Source organism: Capronia coronata, assembly GCF_000585585.1.
Source record: "Capronia coronata CBS 617.96 chromosome Unknown acBCG-supercont1.5, whole genome shotgun sequence".
Taxonomy (NCBI): Eukaryota; Fungi; Ascomycota; class Eurotiomycetes; order Chaetothyriales; family Herpotrichiellaceae; genus Capronia; species Capronia coronata.
Window position 1 is genome coordinate 1,649,576 of NW_006912897.1, and position 26,665 is coordinate 1,676,240.

Genomic DNA, 26,665 nt, shown 5'->3' on the forward strand with positions numbered 1-26,665 from the left:
GAGCAGTATACTCGCCAGCTCTCAGGTTGGAATCGGATCGGTTGCCTCCATCGTATTGAAGACTGAGTAATTTGTCATGCGAGAGCTGGACCTGGCGTGTGACTCTGGGTGTAAGACCATGTGGAAGGATCGGTATCGTCTTAAGAGCATCGCATCAGTTCTCGAGGAGTCGATGCTTGTGAGGTAGGCGATGCCATTCCAGGAAGGAAAAAGGATTTGCCGCTCTTGTCGTTTGCAAGACAGTCCCCTCACTCATTTCCAAGGCCGTCGGAAGGGAAGGTGGACAGGTCGAAAAGGGTGACCAGACGTTGAAAGGATATGGGGGCGTCCGTTTCAGACTTCTTTCTCATACAAAGGATTTAGTGCGTTCATTATCATTATTTTAATCAGTCCTGCTCTTCTAGGCCGCCGCTCCCGGGCGGTCTCGGGGGTATTCATCTCCTTCTTCCCCAAAATGCCGCCCATGCAGTGATGAGATAGCTCAGCAGACAAATCGCCTCCCAACATCCTTGAACACATACATACCACCATGATCACACACACCCAATACAATGCAGGATATTTTCCTAATTGCATTCATCAAAGGCAGGGCTAGATGGACTCATCACATCGATTCATCGTAAATCATATCATAACAAGATCATGACAGTAGCAACCACCACCAACACCATGCCGACAGACCATAGGTTCGCAAACGGCCCTCCATCCTGCGCTTCATTGACGACCTGATACACCACACTCGCCGTCTGCGTGGGGGTGGTCACGCCCGGCGAGGTCGACACGACTATTATGACGAGGCCGTTGCTCGTGATGGTCTGGGTCTGTAACCCCGCGGCGGCCGCGGGTGTCGTGGTGGTATACGACGTAACGGTCGTGGTGCCGTAGCCGTAATCGTAGGTCGTGGTGGGTGGGTAGTTGCAGTTGGTGGCGCATTGGTCGCAGCATTCCCAGTAGACGACGGTCGAGGTTACAGGGCAGGGCAGCACCGAAGTGACGGTCACAACGACGTTCTGTTGCGTGTAGCATGTCGTGTAGGTCGTCGAGGGGGTCCAGTATGACCAGTATGATGTTGTGGTTGGGGTCCACCATGCGGTTGTCGTTGGTTCGGGAGTCCAGTAGCCTTGTTCACTGTAAAGCAGAAGAAGAAGGGAGCAGAGAATTAGTGAGAATGCTTCTCCGTGATGATGGGTTTTGCTGATTTTGTACCTTAGGCTGGACACGGTAGGGTAGGGTAGGGTAAGGTTAGGTAGGATTGGATAGGGTAGGGTAATGTAGGGTTGGGTCTCTTCCTGTACAGGTCTTGCACTAGCAGTCCAGAGAGGGATTGGCGAGGCTGAAGTAATAAGTGGTCACGTACTATGTCAAGCCTTGTCCCAGAAGGTTGAGAAAGAGGACGACGGCGGTATTGAAGCTGAGCATCTCGTCGGTATTGCATTCGCATAGAGGTTGGAGCTAGGATATGAAGTAGGTCGTCTCAGCCTGACCAATAAGACACCTTGACGTGAGGACGATGTGTAAGGCAACCCCGACGGTAGGGCATAGAGGGTAACAAGACAGCTTAGTGGCAGGGGTAATGGGGAAAAGGGAATGGGAAACGAGAGACAAAAGCGAGAGTGGACAGAGATGGTAGTGATGGCCGATGGGCAAATAGCGAGAAGTTGAAGTTGTAGAATAGTGGAATGAAGCGATAGGTGCGGCCCTGCCTTAGTTGGCTACCTCAACCTGGCATGCAGTGAGAGACTTCGAGGCTTCTCCAGTTCCGACAGTAAGTAAGAAGGAAGATCTGCGTCAAGCTGCAAGGCGAGGCATCGGTAGTAGTAGTCGACGGCGTTGGGTCTGCGAAGGTACTCTGTACCTCAGCTTGTCTACAGCTAAGCTGTATGTCCCGCAGCTAGGAACCTCGTACACAACGTGGTCGTCAAGCTTCTGAGCCCCAGGGGAAATCGCCTGACTGAGTTCAGCTCCATCCAGCTCTGCGACGAGAGTTCCAGCTTTTTCCAAGATCCAGAAATATACCGCTCGCTACATTCCCGGTTTGTAGCAGCTGCAAGGACCGCAGTAGTGAACGTGGACTCGAGCTTAAGCGACCCCGCTGTCGAAGAAACATGCAGTGAGTCGTGGTTTGCCGTCCGCCCCATGCAAGAAACAAGGGTGGTGGTAGGCTCCTAAAGCCACGGCAGACTCGATGAAAGGTAGTCTTATCTCGACGATGATTGCTCCATGACCTGAGCCGTGATATTTGGCGCCATATGGGATAGGCTGGTTGCTAGTAGGAGACTTCTGGCGACCATGGTTTGGCCTGGTCAGCCCAATCAGGGTGCCATCTGCCATCGGTTGACTTCCTCGGTGGCTGGAAGCTACCGTCCCACCTAAGACAAAACCAGGATGAGCAGTCGAGCATGCAGTGTCTCGCAGGACGATGCAGAGCTGCAGCTTGACTCCAATCAAGTCCCCCGGCTGGTGTTGGAAGCTTGCGCGTACTCTGTACAAACACGAGGTCTAGACGACAGTGGTTTGGCGAGTGGCGTGGGTCTGGTCAAGCCCGTGTCCGTCTCTTTCGAAGTCCGTGGTGATGGATCAAAGCACAGAAGACAAGCTGCAAGATGATGTCAATGTTGATGAACTACTACCCACAGAGTAGGTCCATAGTCTGTAGTCTGGTCCATCGCGGGAACTAATATTTGAGATGGAGACGCGGCGAGTCAGCAAATTGTTGGCATTGGTGTTGATACTAGGTACGTACTCTGTACTGCGAAAGTGGGTTGGGGGTTTGTTCGGCCGCCGAGGATACCAACGATACTAGGTATCTACTTGGTAGGTAGCCTTTCCGGATGCCAGGTATTTCCACAGTCTTCTATGTGTCTAGTATGTGGCTTGAGTTCCTCCACACTACTATAGTCGTTGTTGCAACGAACCAGACTCAAGGAGCACTTGCACCGATGGGAATATTGACGCCCGATATGCCATCCGACTCCTGACCCAACAGCCAGACAATAGTGTCTGAGACTCGCTCGGGCTGAAGCAGTGTGATGCCGCGTTTGGCCATATCGGCCACCGCCTCTTCCTCGTTCTTATACCACTGCAGAGACATTCCAGTCTTTGTCGCGCCTATATAGAAGTGAAACCCACTTGTCAGAACCTATGGTTCGTTCCGTCTGATAATGAAGACCTGGGCGGTTCCTTTCACTTACTGGGAGAGACGGCATTCAGTCGGATGCCCAACGATTCCAGCTCCTTCGAGACCGTGGTGGTGAGACTAACGACCGCTGCTTTCGTGACACAGTACGACAGAATTGTTGGATCGTGGAACAAACTGGCCGCGCTGGCCACGTTGACGATGCTTCGGGGTGCCTTGGGCAGATCCATCATGGCCTTGACCTCGGCTCGCATACAATACAGGACACCGTTCAGGTTGATGCCGACCACTCGATTCCACGTTTCATCCGTCTCATTCAGAAACAGGGGTGGTGTCTGCTCTGATGTGCTGCCCTGGTTGATGACACCGGCGCAATTGACTGCTCCGTCCAGGGCGCCGAACGTGTTCACCGTGTCTTGGATCCACGCGTTGACCTCTTCGCTCGAAGAAACGTCGACTTTGGCGGTCAAGACTTGCAGGTCGGGATTGATGTCCAGTAACGTCTTCTTCGCATCTTCGAACAGGTTTGGGTTGACGTCGCCGATAGAGACGGCGCGGGCTTTGAGTCGTGCCAGCTGGCAACATGTATTCAAACCAATCCCTGACGCCGCTCCGGTAAGTGCAAATACCTTGCCGGCAATGGATGCCATGCTGCTAGGCCCGGTAATTTGAGACGCCGTCGGGCTGTTGAATGACAGGCGAGTGAGTATCCTGGTATACAGTTCTTGTTAACGATCGGATGTGGATCTCCGCAACAGCGCCGGAAAAGGAGGGAGATGTGACAGATGAATCGCGCCCAATACTTATCGCCACAAGTTGTCAGTGACAAGGTCGTAAACCTCCCATGTGTCTCTTATGAGAGGGACAGGTTATTAACTCGCGAGGTGACAGCAGATTGCATCTTCGTGCAGTGTTGCTCGAATGCATGCCACGTTGCAGTCTCTAGCTTCATGCAAGATAACCAGCTGTCACTTGTGTCAACAGCCCGGCCGAGCGCCGATAACGACATCCGCGGCTTAACAACATAATGCCAGTGGCGCGGACTGATACGTGAGGCAGAGGAGATCTCAGTGCATTTGCTCGAATACCGAGAACAACTGAGACGAGGTACTGTCAGGCATATGAACGGACGAGGCTGACCAGTCACAATCGCTCTGACGGGTTCACCAATGGCAGATCCAGCTGTATCGAAGAAACAAACAATCAGTCTACGCGAACAATGGCATGCACAGAGTACTTGATGTATCGTGACTTCATTTCGCCTATGGAGTGCAATGCAAACAATCACCTGGCCCCTATGCTCTACTGGCCAGCTCCTCTTCCAGCACCAGCTCCGGCGCCAGCTCCGGCGCCTCCACCCATGAACTGTTGCGCTCTGGAAAACCCCATGTCAGCAATAGTAACTCCAAGGAAAGAGGTAGTACTCACAGATTGGCAATGTTAGGGTCCTGCATCATCTGTTGGATGGAACTCATGTCTGGCATGCCACCGCCGCCACCCTCTCGCCGGCCTTGCATCATGTTTTGAATCGTAGGGTTGTTCATGATACCACTCAAGGCATCGGGGTTCCGCATCAGATTCTGCGCCATGGATGCAAACATGGGGTTGTTCATGATGCTGGAGAGATCGGGCATGCCGCCGCCTCCCCCGGCGCCACCTCCACCAAGCATACTTGCCAGTCCTGAGAGATCAGGCATCCCACCTCCGCCTCGGGTGTTGCCTGGAGCGTCGTCGACTTCGTCCTCGGGGATCTTGTCCTCTTCGGCTTCCATTCTAGCCAGCTCCTTCTTGGCAGTCTCGAGTCCTTTCCTCATGGCCTCACTTCCACCATTACCTTCAAACTCGATCCCTTTCTCGTATGCTTCCACGCTCCCTTTCGCGTCACCCAGGGCAAACCGCGCCAGACCTAACCTTGACCACGCCTTGGTATATTTTGGATCGGCCGCAACGGCTAGCTCGGCATCCTGCACTGCCGACGTGTGATCGCCAAGCGCCGAATATGCGGCCGCGCGGTTGGACAGATAGATGGGGTTCGTAGGAGCATACTTGATGGCCTCGGTGTATTTGGCAATGGCAGTCTTGTAATCTTTCTGCTGCATTGCAGCATTTCCGGCACTCTTGAGTTTGTCGGCCTCGGGATTAATCGCAGACGTTGTTGAGGGTTTGGGAGCCGATGTTCCGCTGGAGGCACCGGTTCCCTTCAATTTCTCATAGACGGAAAAGATGCTGAGCAGGGATTGAGATCCGACTGCTTCAGATATGGCTGATTTGTCATTTGGGTCGACCTTGAACGCTTCAGCGATACAATTCGTGGCGACCTCAATGTTGTCCGCATCGTCAGAGGTGAGGGTGCCATCTTTGAGAGAGGCCGACAGGAAGTCAATGATTGAGAGCGCCAGTCGTTTTTGGGAGTCTGAGGGTGGCTGTGCACGGTCAGTAGCTGTTCGCCTTTGACGAACACACACTTACCATTTTGATGACTATGGATACGTTTGTGAGGTAGTGTGTAAGAGTCGTGAATTGAATGAATTGAGGGTCGACTGCGTTGCGTGTATGTAAACAGTTGCCAGCCGGTAGGCAATCCTAGTATGATGTAGGCAATATCTTATCACCTTGGCGGCTCCAGAAGTTTCGCCCCAAAGCAGGGTTCTGACCAAATGACGGCTTGATAGGGGTGATGACAGTGTTAATCAGGCAGCACTTTTACCACTATTTCCTCGTCAGACAGCAATTATATCACTCCACTTCAAGTTGACACCTTTGACTTTCGAGATAGAGAAATTCACCCTTCACTTTTCTTCTTTTCAATCCTCCTCTCTAAGCAGGCTTCAGGCATATGCGCAAAGCAGAGAAGACACGTGGCACATCAGAAGCTGCATGTTGGATCCTGCAGCGCATCGGCAGCTCATGATCACACCCTGCAAACCATCGGACTTTTGATATGACCAGACGGGGCTTTGAGTACTTCTGATGATTCACGCCTTGCCGACGTCTGGTTGGCCTGCTCATCCTACTAGTATGTGGGTAATTGATTGACCCTGCATGGTCTGTGAAAGCATCGATTCCTACCATCCTGGTGGAATCTGGACAGGTTTCTAAAATCTCAAGAAAGTGACAGCTGAAGAGCAGCTGAAAACCAGAAATGCAATGCTGACAGTGACTACTTGGCCACGCGCTCAACCTTAAAGGTGCTGTGATGCTAGGGACACGGCCTCGCAATTCCAAAATAGATACAGGAAATACATCGAGAGAACCTGGAAAGATTGCGAGCCGATGCTCCGCTGGAGGCGACAATTCTGAGAGCCACCACCTGTGCAAGACTATGATCTTGGATGGCGCGGTTTGTGTCTAGGTCGGAAGGCTGAAGCGGCTTACCGAATCTCCAGGACTTGGTCCCGACGGATTGGTGTTGTCTTGGTTATCTAAGTGAGTATATCTGCAGATGGCCACAGCCCGGGAGTCTCCATTCACATCAGCAGCATGATTGTCAAGTGGGCAACGGCAAATCGACCGAGATGCTACATGCTATATCATTCTGTGGTTTCTCAAATGGACTTTATCCTTACTCACCTGCCAGTACAAATTTTGATTAATTTAGGATGCTCTCAAGATGCCCGCAGAACGATACCCAGGAACGGAACGAAACTCGGATTTCTAAGTCGAAACTCCTACGTAAGGCTCCAAGCTCGTACGTATTCGAAATCGACTTCATATTCGTACTCCAGGCTTGCTTATTTCCTCCACACCAAGTGTTGCTTTCTTCGCGTTTCCGATGATACCTTCGAGTATGGCCAAACTTTCGGGACGTAGACAAAATCTCATGCCGGGTCGAATCGTGTTCACTATATGGACAGCATGTGCGACCGACTCCCTGAAGTTGAGCTCATTTTTTCCAAGCCACGCGCTGTCGAAGACTGCCCTTGTTTCAAATGGCTACAATATATATAAATATGTGTTCCTGAACTGGCGACCATGGGTGACACCACAGAGTTGAAGACGAATTCAAAGATGATCCATTCCCAAGGCTGAAATACTGGGTCTGCTTAAGGAGCTCGGTAAGGGCCGAAGCTAGTGACCGGAGTGGCTGGTGCCTTTGGGGGCCAATCCGATGGCTGGGGTGGTTCAATGACATGGCCGCAAGGTATCAAACGCCAGCCTCGTTGTGTGCTTACTCTAATGTCATCACGGACAATCCCAACGTGCAAACTCATCTTATTCCATTGGTGATCGCCATTTGGAGTGTGCACGGTCTGTGAAGGACTCGCTATGATACACTAACTATCTACTCCCTATATCAGCCCTTCGTCCCTGGTTCGCGATGCCACCTGTCATGGATCTCATGCGTCGCACACTCGACCCAGCTGAAACATCAGACGCTTTCCGGTCTCAATGGAAACACCCTGGTGATGTTTTCTCCGTCTTGCTGATCTTAGGCGGTGATGTAGTCGGTCGTGCTCTCGCTCAACTTGCTGGTACTTCCATTACCCCCGTGGCATTCTCCTTTGGTGAGTGTCTTGGGTTCTGAAATGGTCCTGCAGTCGCCTGCTGACCCACGACTCAGGATGGGTGGCATATGGGGTTTCCGCGGTTGTCTCTGCAGTCGGGGAAAACAGACTGATGCCCCTTCCAGACTGTAACTGCCAAGTCATCAATGGCAGGTCGGGCTATGTGCGCGGCAATACCAGCTGGATCATCGGGCGGATCGTGCGAGATTTCGACAGCTGGATGGACGACAGAGTGCGAGCGAAGTTAGACCAGATCCTTGCAGATCGCTGGGAGCACGACAAAGCCAAGGTCGTTAATGTCGAGCCTGGCGCAAACGTGAAGAAGCCCGCCCAAGCTGGTCTCTGCATATCGATCTACAACGCGGGGCAAGCGGTCAAGGGATACCCTGGCTACGACCTCGTCTACTGGATGGGCTTTGCCACGACCGTCGTCCAACTCGGCATCGCTGCCATTCCCTGCGCCATCTTCGGCGATTGGGGTATCCTTCTGGTTACTGTCGCGGGTATCCTCCTGTCCTTCGCCACTGGCAGTCTGCCGCAATGGTGCAAGGAGAAGTGGGCATGTCGACAGAGGTCTTCGAAGAATATTATTTTGACCAGAGGCAACGGAAGCCAACACGCCATCGTCGTTCTGGGCAACGGCAAAGGATTCGATCTGGAGGACCTTGCCGCCGGTCAGACCAACGTCGATGTCTCGGCCTCGTGGGGAACCAGGATCGTGATGAGTATTCTGGCGACCCTCTGGATTCTCTTGCTGCTGACTGCAGCCGGCCTCAAGCGGAACACCTGGTTTCTGCTTGCCATTGGGGGCGTTGGCATCGTCCAGAACGTTTTCGTTGCCGGTTACAGAAGGTTCCCAGAAGCATATGGGATTCCACTGACTCTGGAAGACGTCATTGGTTCCCACAAGGTTATGGATGCGCTCTTTGCTGTCGAGGAGAAATACCCTCATCTCGGGGCGAGTATGAGAGACACTTTCTTTCCTGGAAAACTGCGTCCGGATGAAGAGAGGAGATGGCAGCATCTCGCAGTGGAAGCGAATGCAAAGGCACATTCGCAACATGATGTCCACACTCCGACTAGTGCTGGTGGTGCACTCGGAAAGGCTTTCGATAGCCATAGTGGCCGGCGTACTAGCACTACTACCGCGGCTGTAGGCACGGCCTCTGGTATCAACAGCGACAAGCGACCGGCCACCGGTTGATCGAGATGAAGTCGGAAAACTGTGTTTTGAGTCATGAACGGGCGATTTATACCCATTGGTTCCGGCAGCGATGATCTTGTGTCTTGTGATATTACGACATTTCACGATTCAGGATGAACATTTATACCGACACGGCATGGACAAAAGTACTGAGCGATTTCTTGGATGGCACAGATTGTGATCCGACTGGATACATTAGTTCATCGGGTCCTCTGAACCCCGGGATCAAAAAGCGTATATGGTTCCTCAGGCTGTTTTGGATAGCCTATAAGGCTGGAATGCAAATGGATGATTTGAATTCTAGGTCGTGATCTGACATCGACTCTGGCTTCTTGCTATGCAGCTGTCTTTATCCCTGTACCACGACACTCCTGATATCCTGCAGCGTCTGTCCAACGAGCTGCGTCCGTATCTGATCCGCCAAACCCGAGGCTTATGCGAAGCCCCTTAGGCTGGTGTTCTCCTTGCCCGCTTTGCCATAGTGCCCATGCAAGTTGCCAGTACATTTTCGGCCAAGTTTCAGCACTCACAGATCAAGAGGGGCGGTACATTGGCGCCACCAGGAGTCGGAGTATCCCTTTGGAGACAGTCTCGTTCGGGGCCGGAGTCAAATTGCTGATGTCTTGCGCCGTTTCAAGTGCGTAGCTGGTACCTCAGTAAATCATGCTTGAGCACCATCTCCTTCTTGGCGAGAAACTCATCGGCATCCCAGGCCACGCTGATGAATCTATCATTCAGCCTAATATATACATCTTGTCAGTCGATCGACGCCCCCCTTTTCGTGATGCGAAGGTGAAGCGAGGAATTCGACTTACCATTCTCGCTTCTCTTTTGTTAACCAGACAAACATATCGCCCGCTAGTTCCGGCGTATCGTAGAAGTGCTCATACATATACTTCGGCATACCCCGAGCCAAGTCTGTCTCGACACTTCCAGGGTGTACGGTGTAAACGAGAAGCCTTTGGTCCGCATACTCAGCGGAGAGGAAATTGTTCAGTCGTATCACGGTATTTTTGCTCGTCTGGTATGCACTGGCCCCGGCCCTGGCGCCAAGAGCGCCCCTGCTGCTTACGGTAATGACGGTTTTGTCGCCGTTCTCGGTCTCCAGCATTAGTGGGATCAAGGCGCGGTCCATCAGGTACACGCCCTTGACGTTGACTTCGAAGGCCTTCCACCATTCGTTGACGTCGGACTCCACGATCGGCTTCCATGGCTCGAGATAGCCGGCGTTGTTGATCAGGATGTCGAGACGGCCGAATTCGGTCCGGACCTTGTCCGCTGCTGCTTGGACTTGTGTTTCGTTGGTCTGGTCGGCGGCCAAGGTGAGGATCTTGGGCTGTGCACGGCCCGCCTTCTCGGCTGCTGTGTGCAGTTCAGGCACAAGAGATGACAGGTCGGAGCGGGCGAGTATGGCAATGCCGGATGCTCCTGCTCGGGCGAATGACATGGCTGTCGCTCGACCGATGCCCTTCGACGCCCCGGTGATGAGAACATATTTGCCGGAAAGATTCGCGTTCAATGGGTCGATGGTTGGGTATGTGTCGTTATGGATGGTCGGGACGAAGTTGATGACTGGAAGGAGGTCAGTATGTCGTCACTTGCAACAAGACTCAAAGAGAAGGGGGGTTTCACCTCGGTTTACGTCCGTTGCGACTGAAGGCGCCATGGTCGCGGTCGTATTGCTTGATGTAGTTCGTCGTCGGCTGTATTGGGATCGAAAGTAGAGAAGGGCAGGATTAGGTCAAGGAGGTTTGGAATGGAATCTACTACGTATATATATGGGCTTCCACTGCTCCTACCCACCTACCTGAATAGATTTCGACCTTAACCGGTCTGTGCATGGGACCCGTGTGTTTTATCGAGATGAGGCTGTCTGAGCGGGATAACACCGAGTCTATCTCCGACAATGAATATACGACAGCTCATCTTGCGGCGTGTGTTCATGAGGAAGGATCTGGTGCATCTCCATGGTGGATCAGTCATTGTGTTGTAGAGCATAAGTATGGAGTAGGTAAGGTACATGTACCTAAAAGACTGCAAGTTCTGTCCCACCCGATTTCCGAGAAGATCCGTGTTATACGAGAAACGGCAATGATCGTCCTGGCTCCACGTTGCACGTGTGAGCACACCGAGGACCGTATCACGTGATTGTGGTAAAGCAGCATGAGTGTAGCTTGGCCACTAGTCCCTTCTCAGGTATCCGACGTTCATCCAGCACTTGAAGGGAAAGTTGGTCATCCGCTTATTTGGCTTCACCACGATCCTTCAACAAGTCTTTCCTCAGATCCTGCACTAGGAGACTGCACCTTGGAGAGCTCGCGTCGGCGATGAGATGTCTGTAAACAAAGATGGTCCCCGTTGTTGAGCTGTCAAGTTATGTATTGGCCATGCAGTGTGCCTCAAGTCTCAGCATATCATGGCCCCCAACCAGAGACAGAAGTCGACAACGGCGAGAAGGGAACCGTACGCGTCAATGAAACCCATGATACAACTGAAAAGACAGAGGCCAATGGGGATGCTGCTGGAGTGGCCAATACGATCCTCGATCTGCAAACGGCGCGCAATGATCACCTCTTCGCGACAATCACTGCCTCCAGACTAGATCTATGGTGCACTCGCCCAGTGGTCTTACTTGCCTCGTTGTCTAGATCAACGAATTCACTCCAGACCTATGGCAGCAACATATCTGTGGTGTTCAAGCCAGATTCAAGTACCATTATGCTGCGGACCACAGGGAGTTATTTGATTGTGTATTCGGTTGAAAGTGACCCAACCGCGCGAGTCTTGCAACAGCAATATGGATACAGTCAGGCAAAACGACAAAATCTCATGCGGAGTTTCGGAGTGGATGATACTGCGGGTGTCGGCGAGGTCCTTCTTCGGTTTCGACGCGCCATCAAGATCGATGCGGGTATTAACTCTGTCGTGGCACTGGATGCGGAATTGGTGGTGGCGACGACGAAGCCTGCCGCTGTGCAGTGTATCAAGTGGGAACCGCCTAAGGATGGCCCTCATGCTGCAGCTCAACTACTGACCAAGATGGACTGGATTGGTCATAAATCTGCCATATCAATCATGGTCCATGATCGGGCAATGAATCTCTCAGTCTGGCTGTCGCAGGACGGATATGCCTACGCAGTTCAGCGAATCAGGCCTCAACTGCCTAGGTCCACATCCTCATCCGACTCTCTTCCCTCGTCGAGGTCTTCCACTACTCCTTCAACACGATTGTTTGACGGCTACTGCTTCCATCAGCCAGATACCTGGGGGGAAGCGCGGCTTGCGAGCATTAATGCGCGCTTCTCACTGATTGCTATCGCCACGTCTGGTGGTGAGATAATTTGCTATGCCGCCAAAGACTACGTAGGCAACATCCCATTGTCTCACACATTCAAAGCATCTACTTCACCCTCATCTCGGGGCCTCGTGACACACCTTACTTGGTCACCGGACGGCTACTCTCTCTTCGCCGGCTACGACCGTGGATGGTCGATGTGGTCGGTATTTGGAAAAGAAGGAGCTTCAAGTTTCCACCTAAACTTGACCCATGCAGAGTCAAACAATGAAAGATGGCTGCTCGCCGTCCAACGGGCGAGCTGGATCAGCGGTGGCGGAGAAATACTAATCACATCGCCGCATGAAGAGACGATATGGAAGCTTGATATGTCGCGCAGTGCAGCCATAGGCTGCTTTTCATGCGCAAATCTTGTCCGTGCCCTTCTCCAGACACCTACCGAGTTAACAGTCTACCGGGGTCACGAGCTTCCAGACTTGACGTCCATCTCAAACGAGGCTTCACTATGGCATCATGCGCAGTATCCTCCAGTCTACCTCCACAACCAGTGGCCTATAAAGTCCTGTGTTGTTTCACAAGATGGCAGATACATCGCCATTGCAGGTCGTCGAGGGCTCGCCCATTACAGCCTACAAAGCGGACGGTGGAAGACATTCGCCGAGTCTGCGGTGGAAAACTCATTCGCCGTCCGCGGGGGAATGTGCTGGTTCAACCACATCCTCGCCGTGGCCACTGAAAATGCCGCAGGCTATGATCTGCGTCTCTACTCGCGCGAGCTCGAGCTTGGCCGATTTCCTCTGCATACAGAAGCCTTCTCCATGCCCATCGTGTTCGTTGGACCATCAGGCGAAGATTCCCTGCTGGTGTATACGTACGAGAACATCCTCTATCATTATATCCTCAACATCACAGCCCGAGGCGCCCAGCTCGTGCAAGTGGGCCAGATTGCATTCCACGGGATCGTACGTGCACCGAGTCGCGTGCGATCGGTAAGCTGGGTCCTCCCTGACTCTCAACTACGAAACGGCGATCCTTCGCGAGATGTGGAGTTTGCCTCGGTGCTGTTTCTGGTCGACGACAAACTGGTTCTGCTGCAGTCATCGCGCAATGATCAGGACGAGTTGAAATACGACATGCGCGTCATTGCCCAGCATGTCGAGTACTATATCCTGATGCGCGACCAGATCTACTTCAATTTCACCGGGCCCGAGGAATCTGCGCCTCCGACCCCGTCACCCGGGGCAGGGTTCAACAACATGCGCAGACAACATCAGTATTCACTACGGGACTCTTTGTGGATTTTCAGCGGCGACGAGCTTCGTCTCTGGCCTGACGTTCGCGAACTGTTCAATCACGCAGCCGACGGAGATCTGAGCACATCTCCGCTGCTTTCGATGTCCGTGGACTTCTACCCGCTATCCATCCTCTTGACCAAAGGCGTTGTGCTGGGCATCGAATCCGAACTCCTGCAACGACGCGACGTCAACTTCGCCCAATTCCGATCCGGAATCCGGACACAGCTTTTCCTACCCTACATCCTACGCCACCAATTGTGCGAAGCGAAAGACACGGCCGCGGCATTTGGCCTGGCGAACCAGTACCAGCACCTATCATATTTCCCACACGCACTGGAAATTCTGCTACACCACGTCCTTGACGACGAAGTGGACCGGACCAGAAAAGCAGAGCGGATACCCAACAACAATGACAACGACAACCAACAGGTGAATGACGAACCGTCTCCAGGCCCGTTGCCGGCAGTGCTATCATTCCTGCAATTAGTCCTCCCTCCCACGACCTATCTGTCGACTTTGGTCCAATGCATCCGCAAAACAGAGCTGAGTTCCTGGCGGACATTATTCGCCCATCTCCCGGCCCCACTTGTGCTGTTCGAGCAGGCGCTCGAATTGGAGGACCTGAAAACAGCCACGGGGTTCCTGATTGTACTGCAAGGTCTCGAAGAGGATGACGAGTCAGATACGTACGACGCCCGCAAGTTCGAGGGCTATGTGGTGCGGCTGATGAAGCTGGCACGGCAGAAGTCGGACTTTGAGCTTTGCTCGGAACTGGCGCGATTCATGATGGGCATTGATCCGCGAGGAGAGGCGCTGCGAAGGGTCATTGTCGGGGTGGGCTTCGGGCGGAAACCAACGCATCTGGCCCCGGCGCGAAGTGTGTCTGGGTCGTTGGTTATTTCTCCTAAGCAGAAGAAAGTAGAAGGGAGCGCTGAGGCGGGAGGAGAGTCCAGAGCACGTTCTGGGGGTGGCGGAGATTACTTTTCTCCGTCGCCTGGTGGATTTTGATGGCACTGGCTAAAGTACGACGAAAGATAGATGTTAAACCTCTTGAATTCCTGATATCTGTATACCTTCCAAACGTGCATCCTCTGTTGTGTTCCCACCCTATCACAAGCCATGATGAAGTCGTGCTGTGCCGTTTTGTCTTCAATACCGTGTGTGCGGCGCAGAGTCCAGACACGCCCCTTACGACAGTGCATCGCACGCCGCACCGACCCCTACAGGTATGGACGGGAGACGGCAGATGGCAGACGGCCGTCAAATAACGCTGTCGTTGTTTCTTCGTACCCACTGCACTCCATGTCTGTAAGTATACAGGCCAAGCCACAGAAAAGCGTACAAGCTCGACTCCTCCAGAGTAATCTCAACCTCAGAGCGTATAAGCACAAGCATGGTTTCTGACCTCGTTGTATCTGTATCCCATTCCCAGACACAGCGAAGAAAATTGTACATACAACCATCCAGCCAAGAGTGATGAAACAAATGGTTCAACCCAGCCTTCTGACCTTCCGACTTCTGGTCCCGCCAAACTTCAGGCGCGTGGCATCCGTGACCTTGGAGACCAGCGGCTTGATCATCCTCCCCTCGGTCCCGAGCAATGCCTTCTGAAACGCCTCTCGCCCGGGCCCATATCCTCTCATAATGATTTCTATGCCAGCCCCTCCACCCATGGCGCCCGGTTTGCGGATGTCCGCCAGCGTCATCATCTGGTTATGGGTCGTCTTCTTGCCTCCGACTCGCCACTGCTTCTCGGCCATCTTGCGGAACGTGTACGCGGCCAGCTGGAACGAGGCGTCGTACGAGCTGCGCTGCGCTTTCCGCAGGCCCAGGTTGCCTGTGGACAGCGAGATGATCGGGTTCCGCGACGGCTCCGTGAACGTGATGTGCGTGTTGTGCTTGTGCGCGTAGACGGTGATGTGGTACGGCTCGTCGGCGGAGACGCGCGCGCTGGGTCGCGTGGCCGCTTCGTCTCGTGCGCTTCGTGCAATTGAGCGAAGGTCGCCCGTCAACAGGGAACTCAGGCCCGAGCGCTGAGCGTTGTCGCTGGATGGAGAGGTTGTCGAGGTCTTTTGCGGTCTTCGGAGCGCTTCGGCGATCTGGTCGAGAGCCTGGGGCTCCTTGGGAGGCGTCTCAGGTTCGATTCGGATTCCAAGCCGTTCGGCGAGACTGCTGGGCTCCTGGCTGCGTGTGGTGTTGGAGGCACTGCGTCGTGTCTGTGCCATGTACGAGCGTTGACATGACCGACACATGGACGTGAGGATGCTGGGGCGAGCCATGGCGGTGGCCAGGAGGAGGGTGAGCTGTGGATAGTGAATACTCAACACAGTCAATTGATCAGTCGTCGACAGCAAAGCTACAAAGATTCCTCAGTACGTACTAAAAGTACAATTTGATGCGGCCGTTTGTTAAGTGGCTGCTAACCCGTTCTCACAGCAAAAGACGGAAGGTTAGCCGAATGCTCTACCACTTTTCTAGTCGCTGCTATTCCGCCTCTACAACCATGAACAAGCTCAGTCTCAATTTTTCCCACGACGGTCAACGCCTTCTTTGTCGACCCCGTTTGTCAAGATTCCCGCCCATAGCATGGTTGTCCCGTGTCGCGCACCAGTGTACGGTGTCCGTCAGTATGTGACAGCCAGTGCGCCTGTCGCCACATTACCATTACGAGCGGCGCAATATGGACGAACAGCAGCCTCCCGGAGATTGAACTCACCACCGACTCAGTCGACGCCTCTATCCTCTTCCTCATATCTCACACCTTTCTCTCCTAGACTGGCATTGTCAAGCTATCCTCTTCTACGATCTCTACATACCTCCCCCCGGCAATACCAGCAAGCACAACCAAAAGAAAACCAAAAGCAGGACGTACGAGATCCGCCACGGGACGAGAAACCCGAGCAGGAGGCTGGTGAGGGATCTGAACAGAAGAAGGATGAGGCGAAGGACGAAAAGTCGGAGAAGGACTCAAAACCTCCCCCACCGCCTCATGGAGACAAAACTCCGTGGCAGGTTTTCACCGAGACACTCCGAAACGAATTCAAAGCATCGAAGGAATGGAACGAATCCACCAAACAGCTCTCTGGCTCAGTCCAACAATTCACAGAGTCTGAAACGGTACGGAGGGCGCGAGAGGCTTCAGAGGCCGCCTCCAAGGGAACCTCGCAAGTCCTGAAAACCACCGGTCGTGCCATTGGCAAAGGTGCAGCCTGGACCTGGGACACAAAGATGGTTCAAGGAATCCGCCAAGGCGTAAATGCGACTGGTCGGACAATCGAGAAAGCAACTCGCCCGGTTCGAGAGACAAAGGCATTCAAGGATATCACTGAAGCCGTTGACGATGGAGCCAGCACAAGGTACGGTGGCTGGATAGAGAAAGAGGAGCGCCGCAAGAGAAGAGAAGCCTTGAGGTTGAAAGAGGAAAGGGAGGGCACGCGCGCTCCGGCCGAGCCTATGGTCGAAGATCCAAAGTAAGTGAAGCATACAACCCGCAGAGTCGACTTGTCTAACATCTCGCTAGTGCTGGCACGAACATCACGATCCACAAGGACGCGGCGTGGAAGGAGTCCTGGAACAAATTCAAGGAGAACTCGAAACTCATGCAGGGGCTGTTCAATATGAAGACGACGTACGAGGAGTCGGAGAATCCGTTGATCTCGACGGCACGGTCAATTTCGGACCGTGTGGCCGGATTCTTCGCCGAGAACGAAACGGCAATGGTGATCAAGAAATTCCGCGAAATGGACCCGTCGTTCCAGCTGGAGCCATTTCTACGAGAACTGCGAGAATACATCCTCCCCGAGGTCTTGGACGCATATGTCAAAGGCGATGTGGAAACTCTCAAGCTCTGGCTGTCGGCAGCGCAATTTCAGGTTTATTCCGCTCTGATGGAACAATACACTAAGGCTGGATTGAAATCAGATGGGCGGATCCTGGATATCCGAAATGTCGACATCTTGAACGCCAGACTCTTGGAGCCCGGCGACATTCCTGTCTTCATCATCACCTGCCGTACGCAAGAGGTACACGTTTATCGCAATCAGAAAACCAACGAACTCGCTGCTGGGATGGAGGACAAAGTCCAACTGGTCACATATGCCATCGGCATGACGAGATTACCTGAAGAAGTCAACAACCCCGAAACCCGTGGGTGGAGGATGATTGAGTTGCAAAAGGCCGCCAGAGATTACATCTGATGGAAGAGCCTTCTCGAGTCTAAAGGACGACGAAGGGTTTCGAGATGAGATGGAGATCGTGTGTGTGTTCCTGCATTTAGCGAGCATTCGGGACCGGAAAAGAAGAATGCCTTTTTTGCCGCTGTTTCTCTCACGTCTTTTTCTCCGTGGGGAGGCCACTTTCCCCAGCAGTGTCCACTGTTGCTGAATGGGCGGCGGTCTGGATATTTTCCCCTTGCGATGTATTTCTACTCTTGTCCGGAGTTTGACGAGGTCAGGTTGGGTCGGGTCAGGTGCGAAACGGATGCATCCGACGGACGTGACAGGACCGGACGAGAAGTCTGACGGCTGCTAACATGTCCAGCCTTTGGTGACTTGTGGTTGTCTGAGAGAACTCCGCTACCGCTTGTCGGGCGAAGAGTCGAAATGACCAGAATACAAATAATTCTTCTCTCGATCAATCGTGGAGTCTTGTGCCCTACTATGTTCATCTCATGCCGTCTCCTCTTACGTGGCCGAACTGTAGAGAGTTTTAATGGTGGAGGATCAAGGTCGACAGTGACTACTGTTTATCTTAGGTATGAAGAACGAAGCGACGAAAAGGAAAAGCATACAGGTACCTCTGTGATAGGTACTATCTGGCTGCGATGATGGCTGCCCTGTGCAGGTTGGTTACTCGACGTCATCTATACACGGGGCTGTCTCTCGCACGTGTCTGGCTGGTGACTGCAGTGCCAGTGATATCGTGTGACCTGACATTTAACCTTCACGCTTTACCACTCTCAGCCATGTCTAGCCTTTCCCTTCCCTCGCTTGACGACAACGACGTCATCGCGCAATGTCACCCAGAAGCCAGGCATCAACAACTTGAACCCAACACGCGGCTAGAAGAGAGATACCTTATATATGACAACGGGCAACCAAAGTCCTCGCAGGTACTATTCGAATGTTCCTCCTCCGAGTTTTAAACCTCAATCCGTGACCAAATCTACCTTTCTTCATACCATCCAATCCCTAACCCTACAACAATCCACAATCATGCCTCTCGTCGTCCCCGGCATCAACTCCAAAGACTCCGGTTCCGGCTCCGGCACGGATTCCTGGATGACCAAGCTGATGGGCAAGACACTTGCAGACAAGAGCGACGAGACGAGTTTCGCGAAGAAAGATCTGCCTCAGAACCACCGCGTCGTTGAAGAAGGCGGTTTCTTGACCATGGACCACAATCCTGACAGGTTAGTTTATTGAAATCTTCTCTTTCTTCTTCGCTGTCTCTTTCGGGAAAGACTGACAGAACGAACAGACTCAACGTCCATGTTGACAAAGACGGGACTGTCAAGAAAGTCACTAAAGGATAGAGGTCGATCCGAAGTACCGCTATATGTACATGTACCTCGACTGTCCTTCGAGTCCTTCCTACCTCTCAGAGGGTCACGTCCAGTACACCCACTATATTGTATGACACACACCACCTGCACTCTTTCTCCAACGATCACATTACGACATCCATATATGACTATGGGAAGGCTTGCTTGAGGAGACGTGAAGTTGACTTCTCCTCTTATGAAAGATGAAATGAGCTTGCGGACAGGGGCATGAATACCAATTATTGCAATTACAGTTGAGCTACAATCCAACATAGAGCAAGAAACCAACTGCAAGAAACCAACTTCCAACTCTTCTGCTGCAATACGAACAACAGAGTCTGTGAAGTCCTGTGCTTGTTGTATTTCTATTCCCACCCTATCTTTATCTCTTTGTCTCTCAGCGGTGTGAGGACTTTCCTTGGGGTATCACTTGGGTGCTGAATCAAAGTGTCGCACTGGGCCGGACCAGACCAGAGATGGTATCTTGAACGAACATACAATGCCACTCCCCTCCTGCCAAATCAAGAGTGGGACCAGCGTTTGACCCCTTCGCTGTAGCTCCCATCGATGGATAAATGGAGACACCGACACGCCAACACAACGACAGTATCATCACACTTCCTTCAACGCCCTGAGCGCTCTCTGCATGCATTTCAACCGTTCTCGTTCCTTGACCACCACATTCCTTGCTAGTCGTTTGATCTCATCTCTACCCCACTCTTCGCGCCAGGTAGTCCAACCAGCCAACTCGCCAACCACAACTTCTTGCGTGTATCTCAACTCCTTGCCTAGTCGTTCGATGTCCAACCCAGCCTGCACGATCTTCTTCTCTGTGTCTTTGGCAGTCTTGGCTCGGTTTTCTTCCGTGCCGGGGAAATTGATGTTCATGATCCCTTTGCGCGGGGTGGCGTTGTTGGCGAGATTGGATTTGTACTTGTCCAGGGCGCGCTGCGTGGAATAGATCTGGCCGACCAAGGTGCTCGGTTTCAACAGTGCCGATTGCACGGCCGCAATGGTCGCGTGAAGAGAGCTGAAAGATAAAACGAAATTGGCAAGCGGCGACGATGCAGGCTCCGTGTGCATCAACGAGGCGAACTTGACCAGGGTGTCGACGTGCTTCTGTGACAGAGTGGTGGCTGGAGGACCTAGGCTAGCCAAAGCGACCGCACATAAACTCATTGCTTCCGCCAGATCAGCGTGCGCTTGAACGTAGACATGGCCTCTCCGGACCACCGACCGGGTACTGATATTGAGCCTTCGCACCATCTCCCGCGAATGAGTCACAACCGTTTCAACGGTATTCATGTCCGCTCTGGACGTCAACGGTTCATACTCGTCCATGATCTTTTCCTGCACCAGTTCCGACTTGAGCTTGGCCCGCTCCGCCATTTGCTCTTGAAGCATGTCTGGCACCAAGAAAAACTCCCAGAGCATCTCGTGCGTCGAAAAGGTCGGATGGTTTATTAGCATCTTCAGGAACCGGTCAAGATAGGTTTGGGCGTCGTATAAAACTGCCCGGGATGGTCGCGAATGAAGTTGAAAGGGGCTTCGAAAGTTGGATGTGGATATGGTTGGCATATACGACGCAGGAGAATCCATCAGGAGCCATTTGGCCAGGTTCTCGAAATCTTGCAGAGATCTACGACTGGTTGTGATCGTGTATGTTGTACTTGAGACGGCCGGGTTTGGGGCGCCTGATTTGAGAATGTATCGTGACGAGCCATCCTCGACGAAAAATGACCGTACAATCGACGTTATCCGACCCGCCATGTCTGCAGTGTTCGCGGGTGCGAACAATGTCAAGTCGTCGATTCGATTTCGCACTTCGTCGTCTTTAGCCAATTCGACTGCGGTCAAGCCTCTCGCTTCTCTCAGGTGCAAATCTATTCTTGGATCACCCAGGAAGATGCGGACCATATCGACTCGACCATACTTGCTCGCAAGCATCAACGGCGTGAACTTTCTGTCGTTCATGGCGTTCAAGTCTACGTCACAATATTGGAGGATCCTTTGCATGATGCCGGCATCATTGACAATATGTAGCAACGAGTTCCCTTTGTGATCGGTGTGCTCTTCGATACGCAGTGGCCCATCATCGTTCTGTGCTTGCTTCGCTGCAATGAGAGCTTCTGAGACCATGCTGCTGTAGTCGGGATGGTCGTATGTGCGACAGATTGCGAACAAAGGCGTGTGCCCGATCTTGTCCTTTTGTCTCCAGGGAAGGACGTTGGCAAGCCTCTTGATCAATTCAGGCGCGTTGAATAAGTAATGTGCCACACTTCGGCCACGGGAATCCGTTAGGGCAAGATAACTCCTAAATCTGGCTTCGTCGGCATTCTGTTCTGCATACTGAAGAATGATATCGACCAGTTCGGTATTAGCAAGCTGAACCGCAGCACTCAATAATGAGGTCCCATCCTGAGTCACATCCGAAAGAACTTCGTCCGGCGAGTAGTGTTCGGAAAGGCTCAGCAGGTACCGGAGAGACTGCGGCTGTTGACTTTCAATTGCCATCATCAGGATCGAATTACCCATTGCATCTTGTGTCTGTGCAAGGCTCCGGACAGAGGTGTCGCCTTCAAGGCCACTGAGGGTGGTGTCGATGGTAGCAGCTCTGGATGCCAACGAGAATGAAGATGAGATGGACAGGCTTCGGGCAGCCATTTGAACCTTTTTCTTCAGTCTGGGTATGGAAGGCCTCTTTTCCGCTGCTTGGAAAGGAAACACGTGCGACAAGCCACCCTCGTTGGAAGAAGTCCGCGAAAGTGAGCTATGAGGTCGAGGTTCGGACAAGCAACTGGAAGAAGTTGTGATCCTGGACAAAGGAACTTCGGCAGGCTCATCGACAGGCTCATCGACAAACCCATCCGACAGAATGGCCGATTCTTCGAACACCGACCGGACATCATCAATTTTGCCAGCCTTCACAGCGTTCCAGAGTAACTGATTCTGTTTCGATGCTTTCCGAAGTCCAGCGGCATCTCTGGCCAGGTAGGTCAAGACAGCCTCGAGAGTACTCAGTGCATATCCAATCTCGCCACTTTCGACATCGTCAATGTAGATGAAACGTTGCATGTAAGACAGTCTTGCTTGGAGATGCCTCACCGACGACCGGATGACGACCAGGAGTATCAATGACACCAGAACGTCGGCATTGATGGTCATTGCTACTGCGCGTTTCTCCACGTCCGAGATTCCCTGCGGCTCAGAAACGATCTTCTGAGTTTCAAGAAGGATATCCAACATCTCCTGCGGACTACTAGCCACTCCCATTCTCCGGAAGGCAGCGACGCCACGAGAGATCCGGCCCATCAGCTCTCGCTTCCCCGCCCGGCCGTCCTCGATCGCAATTCCTACTTGTGAGACGTCCAGGCAATCCATCTGCCGTATCCGCCGGTCCAACTCCTGGTCTTGAACCTTGTAGAAGGCACAGAGGCGTGGAAATAGGAGAGAGTCATGGACGTACTCGGCAACGTATCGTTCAATCAGCCTCTCAACGTCAGGGCCCGTCAGATCCGTCGTAGCGCCGAGGTAGGAAAGTTGTTGTTTGTCTACACCTTGAAATAGATCGATTGCGGCAGTAACGGCCGTCTCCAGTGCTCTTCGCATCAGGTCCTCCTCATCTTCGAAATAAGCCGCCGAGTTGAACGGAAGTTTCAGCGACCCATTTGATTTGATCGAATCGTTTTCCGAGGCCTGGGTGGTTCCATCCAATGAGCCGTTGGCAGAACTGCGGGAAGGAGGTGGAGGTAGTGGCCGGCCCAATTCCTTGCCAAATTCGTTGAACAGCCTCTCCAGCCCCGGTTGCATTTGGCGTCCGATCATGGGGAAGCTGTTGAGAAGTTCACTAAATGTCTTGACATCTTTCTTCTTCGGGGTCGGAGGTTCAGAGGAGGAAGCAAGTGCAGGGGGAAGGGCCTTGGTCTCTCCGAAGATGGCGGGCTTGAACGGTACCGGCTCGAATAAGCCGGTGAGTGGTTTGGAGATGTAGTAGACAAGCCATTGTTGCATGTCATGGCCCGGGGAGTAATACAGGAGGTCGGTCAACAGGGTGGCCTGGGTCAGCTGCTTGAATCCTTTGTTGGTGTATACAACATTCTCCTTCAGAATCACAGACCTCCCATTCACGGTCGCATAGGTCTTTGCCTTGTTCCGATTGTCGCGAACATTGCCCTCTTTTCCGGCCACACTGGGTAGAATTCGGAGGAGATGACTGCCCAAGAAGTCCTCATCCTCGACCTGCTCGGCAAATCGTTTGTGGGTGTCTCTGTCTTGGCCGTAGAGAAGGGACTCGGTGGTCGGAACAAGGAGGACATAGTTCTGAGCGGCGAGTGCACTTCCTAGCACACTACTCTGAAAGAGCGCGCGGAGAAAGGGATTCAGGACGGGCATCCAGGCGCGATGGGCCTAAATTTGGCAGCGCGGATCATTGAGGCGTTGGCTGCATCGGCATGAGAAAGTGATCAGCGTGGGCTGATGGTCCGGTTCGATCGTAGGAGGCGAGGAAGGATGGACTCTAGATGAGATTGTCGGAGTGGACTGTTGAAGGCTTTTAGGGACGGTGCGACAGTTGTTGGACACGGGGCTGTAATAGATGCCACATGCCAGTGCAATGCTTCGCGCAGAGACAAGATACCCGGGTCATTGGATGATCATTCTGTCCTGAGTGGTCGCACAGGTCCGAGTCGTATGTTACTAGGTGAAGCACCTTGTAGCTATGTGGTAACAGGTACTTCGACGTGACTCCGACATTCCCCAGCTTTTCAAGTTGCTTGCAAAAGCGCAGTTTCTACCGTCTCTGTTCTCTTGGTCCGCAATACCTGCCTTGCTTGGCACATGATCTACCACTAGTATATAAGTTGACGTCGTCGCCACTAAATTGTAAAGGACCATTGACCATAAGTTGACCGTTGAAAAAAAGTCGATTGAACTCGGTCTTCAACCATCATGGCTCGCGGAGCCCATCGGCGGCATCATGCACTGAGCCAGGGATTGGACAGAGAGGTATCTTTGACTCCATGGCTTCCTACTACCGCGATGTAGTAAGAGTGCTCATAATTGACAAATGCAATGCATACAGGTATACCAAGTCGTCCGCGCGATCATCGACGAGCGCACACAATACGGCGACCCCGACGCCACCTCCAGCAGTCTCTCTTTTGCCACAGTATACGACGCCATCAAAGCCTCAAATTCTAGTCTGAACCGCAAACCAAAGAAAATACTGGAAGACAGCATCGAACGAGTTCTCGAGACGATCCAACAAGATGCGCAGGTCGATTCTGAGGAGTTGGACAACGAGCTCACACAGGAGACCTCGCAATCACAACAGCAGCCTCAACAGAGCTCACTTTCCAGCGGCCTGAACAGAAGCATTGTGGGAGCATGGGCAAGACCCTCCGGAACTTCTACACCAGACGCATCGGCATCGCCCAGAAGAGACCAGGAAATAGTAGTGGGAAGAGAAAGGGGCAATTTTGCCATGGACTCTGAACCAGTTTCCTCCGGCACGAAACGCCGCTCGGCCAACAACGAGCCGTACCAAAAGCGCCGCAAACACACAACTGCTGCCTCCAATCCGGCCATTGACAAATCTCCGCCGACTCACGTCTCGCTTGCCTCGATGGGCGGCGTCGACGCCGTGATCCAGCAGTTTGAAGACCTACTAGTCCTTCCCATGACCAGGCCGGAGATCTACACATCCAGCAAGGTCCAACCTCCTCGGGGAGTCCTGCTCCACGGTCCACCAGGGTGCGGCAAGACGATGATCGCCAACGGATTCGCAGCCGAGTTGGGTGTCAATTTCATCTCCATTTCAGCGCCAAGCATCGTTTCAGGGATGTCGGGAGAGTCGGAGAAGGCGTTGCGCGACCATTTCGAGGAGGCCAAAAGAGCGGCTCCGTGTCTGATCTTCATTGACGAAATCGATGCCATCACGCCCAAGCGCGAATCTGCGCAGCGGGAGATGGAAAAGCGCATAGTCGCGCAATTGCTGACCTGCATGGATGACCTTGCACTGGAGAAGACGGATGGGAAACCGGTGATTGTGTTGGCTGCGACAAATCGTCCGGACAGTCTCGATACTGCCTTGAGAAGGGGTGGGCGCTTCGACAAGGAAATCAATATGAGCGTACCAAACGAACCTGTGCGCGAACAGATTTTGCGGGCCCTCACGAAGGAGACGAGCATCGCACCTGACGTAGACTTCTCACTCCTTGCCACACGGACCCCCGGGTTCGTGGGCGCAGATTTGAACGATCTGGTCTCGACGGCCGGCGCGGCAGCTATCAAACGATACCTCGACACTCTGAAGGCCAACTCCGAAACAACTTCCATGGACGTTGACCAGGCGGCGACAACGGTATCACCTACAATAGCCTCACTCCGTCGCCTGATCAAGTATACTCGCGAGAACCCTCCAGAGCCGAATGACGATGATGCGACAATATCAATCACCTTCAGCGACTTTATGACTGCTCTTCCGCAAATCCAACCTTCCGCCCTGAGAGAAGGTTTCGCCACGATCCCTTCCACGACGTTCACCTCGATTGGCGCACTGAAGAATCATATCACGGAATTGAAGACGGCCATTATCTATCCCATTCTGAATCCGAAGGTATATACCACTTTTGGCATCACCCCCTCTTCTGGCGTCCTGCTTTGGGGTCCGCCTGGCTGCGGGAAAACATTGCTAGCCAAAGCATGTGCAAACTCGAGTCACGCCAACTTCATCAGTGTCAAGGGTCCCGAGTTGCTCAACAAATATGTCGGCGAGTCTGAACGTGCAGTCCGACAGGTCTTTAACCGTGCGAGATCCAGCGTGCCTGTGGTCATCTTCTTTGACGAACTCGATGCCTTGGTGCCCCGACGCGACGGCACCATGTCCGAGGCGAGTGCGCGGGTGGTAAACACTCTGCTGACGGAGCTAGATGGCGTTGGCAATAGTCGAGAAGGCATATATGTCATCGCGGCAACGAACCGGCCGGACATCATTGATCCGGCGATGCTGAGGCCCGGTCGCCTGGAGACATTACTCTTCGTCGGACTTCCCACTGCCGAAGAGAGGGTGGATATTTTGCAAACTCTGTGCAAACGCTTGAACAACTTTGTTTTCGATGAATCCATGGCCTCCATCGCACGGTCTTGCGAGGGTTTCAGCGGTGCCGACCTGGAATCATTGCTGAGAAAGGCAGGTTATGCGGCTATTAGCCGTTGCGAATCGCAGCTGGATTCTTTGGAAACAGGCACGATAGTCGCAGCAGACTTTGAATTGGCCAGAGGCGAAGTCAGAAGAAGTGTTGGGATTGACGACATGAAGCGATACGAGATGCTGCAAAGGCAATGGGGGAAAAGTTGAGACCTTTGGAAAAATGGAATTAGCGAGCCATGGAACCAATGCTCATCGTAGAAGGAGACACAGCCCATATCATTCGACATCGGCTGCTCAATGCTAATGCTGTACTTCTCCTAACTCCTTCACCGTATTAAGCACGCCTGACAGCATCCTAAACCCCAAGAGTGAACGTCGATATCCCAAGTGAAGTTGATCCTGGAGGACACATGAGTCTCAAAGCGAAAGCATGGCGTTGGACACCTGACAGACCTCTAGTCCCATCCCCGATCCGGCAACCCATCATCTTGGGGGACCTCCAAGGTCTCAAGAAGCATAATCCAACAGCGCCTCCCTT

The 26,665-nt window shown here is 52.9% G+C and overlaps 11 protein-coding genes across 11 annotated transcripts; 5 read left to right on the forward strand and 6 right to left on the reverse strand.

Moving 5' to 3' along the window:
* Positions 1-629: 629 nt before the first annotated feature.
* On the reverse strand, positions 630-1,172 carry A1O1_06262 (uncharacterized protein). Its single transcript, XM_007727141.1, has one exon. The coding sequence runs from the start codon at positions 1,087-1,089 to the stop codon at positions 715-717; it is 375 nt and encodes a 124-aa protein (XP_007725331.1). The 5' UTR covers positions 1,090-1,172; the 3' UTR covers positions 630-714.
* Positions 1,173-2,920: 1,748 nt separating this feature from the next.
* Positions 2,921-3,786, reverse strand: A1O1_06263 (uncharacterized protein; the record flags this gene model as incomplete). Its single annotated transcript, XM_007727142.1, has 2 exons — positions 2,921-3,108; positions 3,192-3,786. 2 exons carry the CDS (start codon positions 3,784-3,786, stop codon positions 2,921-2,923), a joined length of 783 nt encoding a protein of 260 aa, XP_007725332.1.
* A 774-nt stretch (positions 3,787-4,560) lies between these two features.
* A1O1_06264 (protein phosphatase) lies at positions 4,561-5,608 on the reverse strand (the record flags this gene model as incomplete). Its single annotated transcript, XM_007727143.1, has 2 exons — positions 4,561-5,559; positions 5,606-5,608. 2 exons carry the CDS (start codon positions 5,606-5,608, stop codon positions 4,561-4,563), a joined length of 1,002 nt encoding a protein of 333 aa, XP_007725333.1.
* A 1,846-nt stretch (positions 5,609-7,454) lies between these two features.
* A1O1_06265 (uncharacterized protein) lies at positions 7,455-8,845 on the forward strand (the record flags this gene model as incomplete). Its single annotated transcript, XM_007727144.1, has 2 exons — positions 7,455-7,641; positions 7,698-8,845. The coding sequence occupies 2 exons, from the start codon at positions 7,455-7,457 to the stop codon at positions 8,843-8,845; spliced, it is 1,335 nt and encodes a 444-aa protein (XP_007725334.1).
* A 633-nt stretch (positions 8,846-9,478) lies between these two features.
* On the reverse strand, positions 9,479-10,511 carry A1O1_06266 (uncharacterized protein; the record flags this gene model as incomplete). The annotated part of the gene is made up of 3 exons (XM_007727145.1): positions 9,479-9,584; positions 9,661-10,417; positions 10,478-10,511. 3 exons carry the CDS (start codon positions 10,509-10,511, stop codon positions 9,479-9,481), a joined length of 897 nt encoding a protein of 298 aa, XP_007725335.1.
* Positions 10,512-11,221: 710 nt separating this feature from the next.
* On the forward strand, positions 11,222-14,443 carry A1O1_06267 (uncharacterized protein; the record flags this gene model as incomplete). The annotated part of the gene is made up of 1 exon (XM_007727146.1): positions 11,222-14,443. The coding sequence occupies one exon, from the start codon at positions 11,222-11,224 to the stop codon at positions 14,441-14,443; it is 3,222 nt and encodes a 1,073-aa protein (XP_007725336.1).
* Positions 14,444-14,925: 482 nt separating this feature from the next.
* Positions 14,926-15,714, reverse strand: A1O1_06268 (uncharacterized protein; the record flags this gene model as incomplete). The annotated part of the gene is made up of 1 exon (XM_007727147.1): positions 14,926-15,714. One exon carries the CDS (start codon positions 15,712-15,714, stop codon positions 14,926-14,928), a length of 789 nt encoding a protein of 262 aa, XP_007725337.1.
* A 307-nt stretch (positions 15,715-16,021) lies between these two features.
* On the forward strand, positions 16,022-17,631 carry A1O1_06269 (uncharacterized protein; the record flags this gene model as incomplete). The annotated part of the gene is made up of 2 exons (XM_007727148.1): positions 16,022-16,905; positions 16,956-17,631. The coding sequence occupies 2 exons, from the start codon at positions 16,022-16,024 to the stop codon at positions 17,629-17,631; spliced, it is 1,560 nt and encodes a 519-aa protein (XP_007725338.1).
* A 1,017-nt stretch (positions 17,632-18,648) lies between these two features.
* Positions 18,649-18,968, forward strand: A1O1_06270 (uncharacterized protein; the record flags this gene model as incomplete). Its single annotated transcript, XM_007727149.1, has 2 exons — positions 18,649-18,845; positions 18,914-18,968. 2 exons carry the CDS (start codon positions 18,649-18,651, stop codon positions 18,966-18,968), a joined length of 252 nt encoding a protein of 83 aa, XP_007725339.1.
* Positions 18,969-19,589: 621 nt separating this feature from the next.
* Positions 19,590-23,369, reverse strand: A1O1_06271 (uncharacterized protein; the record flags this gene model as incomplete). Its single annotated transcript, XM_007727150.1, has 1 exon — positions 19,590-23,369. The coding sequence occupies one exon, from the start codon at positions 23,367-23,369 to the stop codon at positions 19,590-19,592; it is 3,780 nt and encodes a 1,259-aa protein (XP_007725340.1).
* A 673-nt stretch (positions 23,370-24,042) lies between these two features.
* On the forward strand, positions 24,043-26,334 carry A1O1_06272 (uncharacterized protein; the record flags this gene model as incomplete). Its single annotated transcript, XM_007727151.1, has 1 exon — positions 24,043-26,334. One exon carries the CDS (start codon positions 24,043-24,045, stop codon positions 26,332-26,334), a length of 2,292 nt encoding a protein of 763 aa, XP_007725341.1.
* Between the last annotated feature and the right edge of the window lie 331 nt (positions 26,335-26,665).